A 424-nucleotide genomic window follows, 5' to 3' on the forward strand; every position below is an offset into this window, starting at 1 on the left:
TCACATCCTCTTGGAATTCGAGCACACATACGTATATATTATTTTCTACTAAATGCTACTAAATCCCTTGCATCACCTCCGCCCCATCCTCTGCCACCCGCCCATCCCCTCCTATTCCCCGCTCTCGTCCCCGCCCATCCCCCCTATTCCCTGCCCTCGCCCACCCGCCCATCCCCTCCTATCACCCCCCCCCCTATTCCCCGCCTTCGCCCCCCCCCCCCATCCTTCACAGCCTCCACGCCCTCGGCTCCGACTTACCGCGCTGCCTGCGGACGCCCCAAGTTCTCCTCACTGGAGGCGTTGCGCAGCTTGACCTTCGCTTTCGAGGACGGTAGTGGCGGCTTCTTCGACACCTGCTGAAAAAGGACATTTCTCTTATTAAACTTGTAGTTAGGTGTTTAGAAGATGACTATTTGGTGATAGA

The 424-nt window shown here is 56.8% G+C and overlaps 1 protein-coding gene across 1 annotated transcript in view; it reads right to left on the bottom strand.

The window, feature by feature from the left end:
- LOC119594508 overlaps positions 1-424 on the bottom strand; it is a 95,684-nt gene that overhangs the window by 94,878 nt on the left and 382 nt on the right. The window contains exon 2 of the mRNA XM_037943538.1: positions 259-356. Coding sequence (XP_037799466.1) covers positions 259-356 — 98 coding nt within the window. The remainder of the gene's footprint in view (positions 1-258; positions 357-424) is intronic.

This window comes from Penaeus monodon, chromosome 34 (genome assembly GCF_015228065.2).
Source record: "Penaeus monodon isolate SGIC_2016 chromosome 34, NSTDA_Pmon_1, whole genome shotgun sequence".
Classification (NCBI taxonomy): Eukaryota; Metazoa; Arthropoda; class Malacostraca; order Decapoda; family Penaeidae; genus Penaeus; species Penaeus monodon.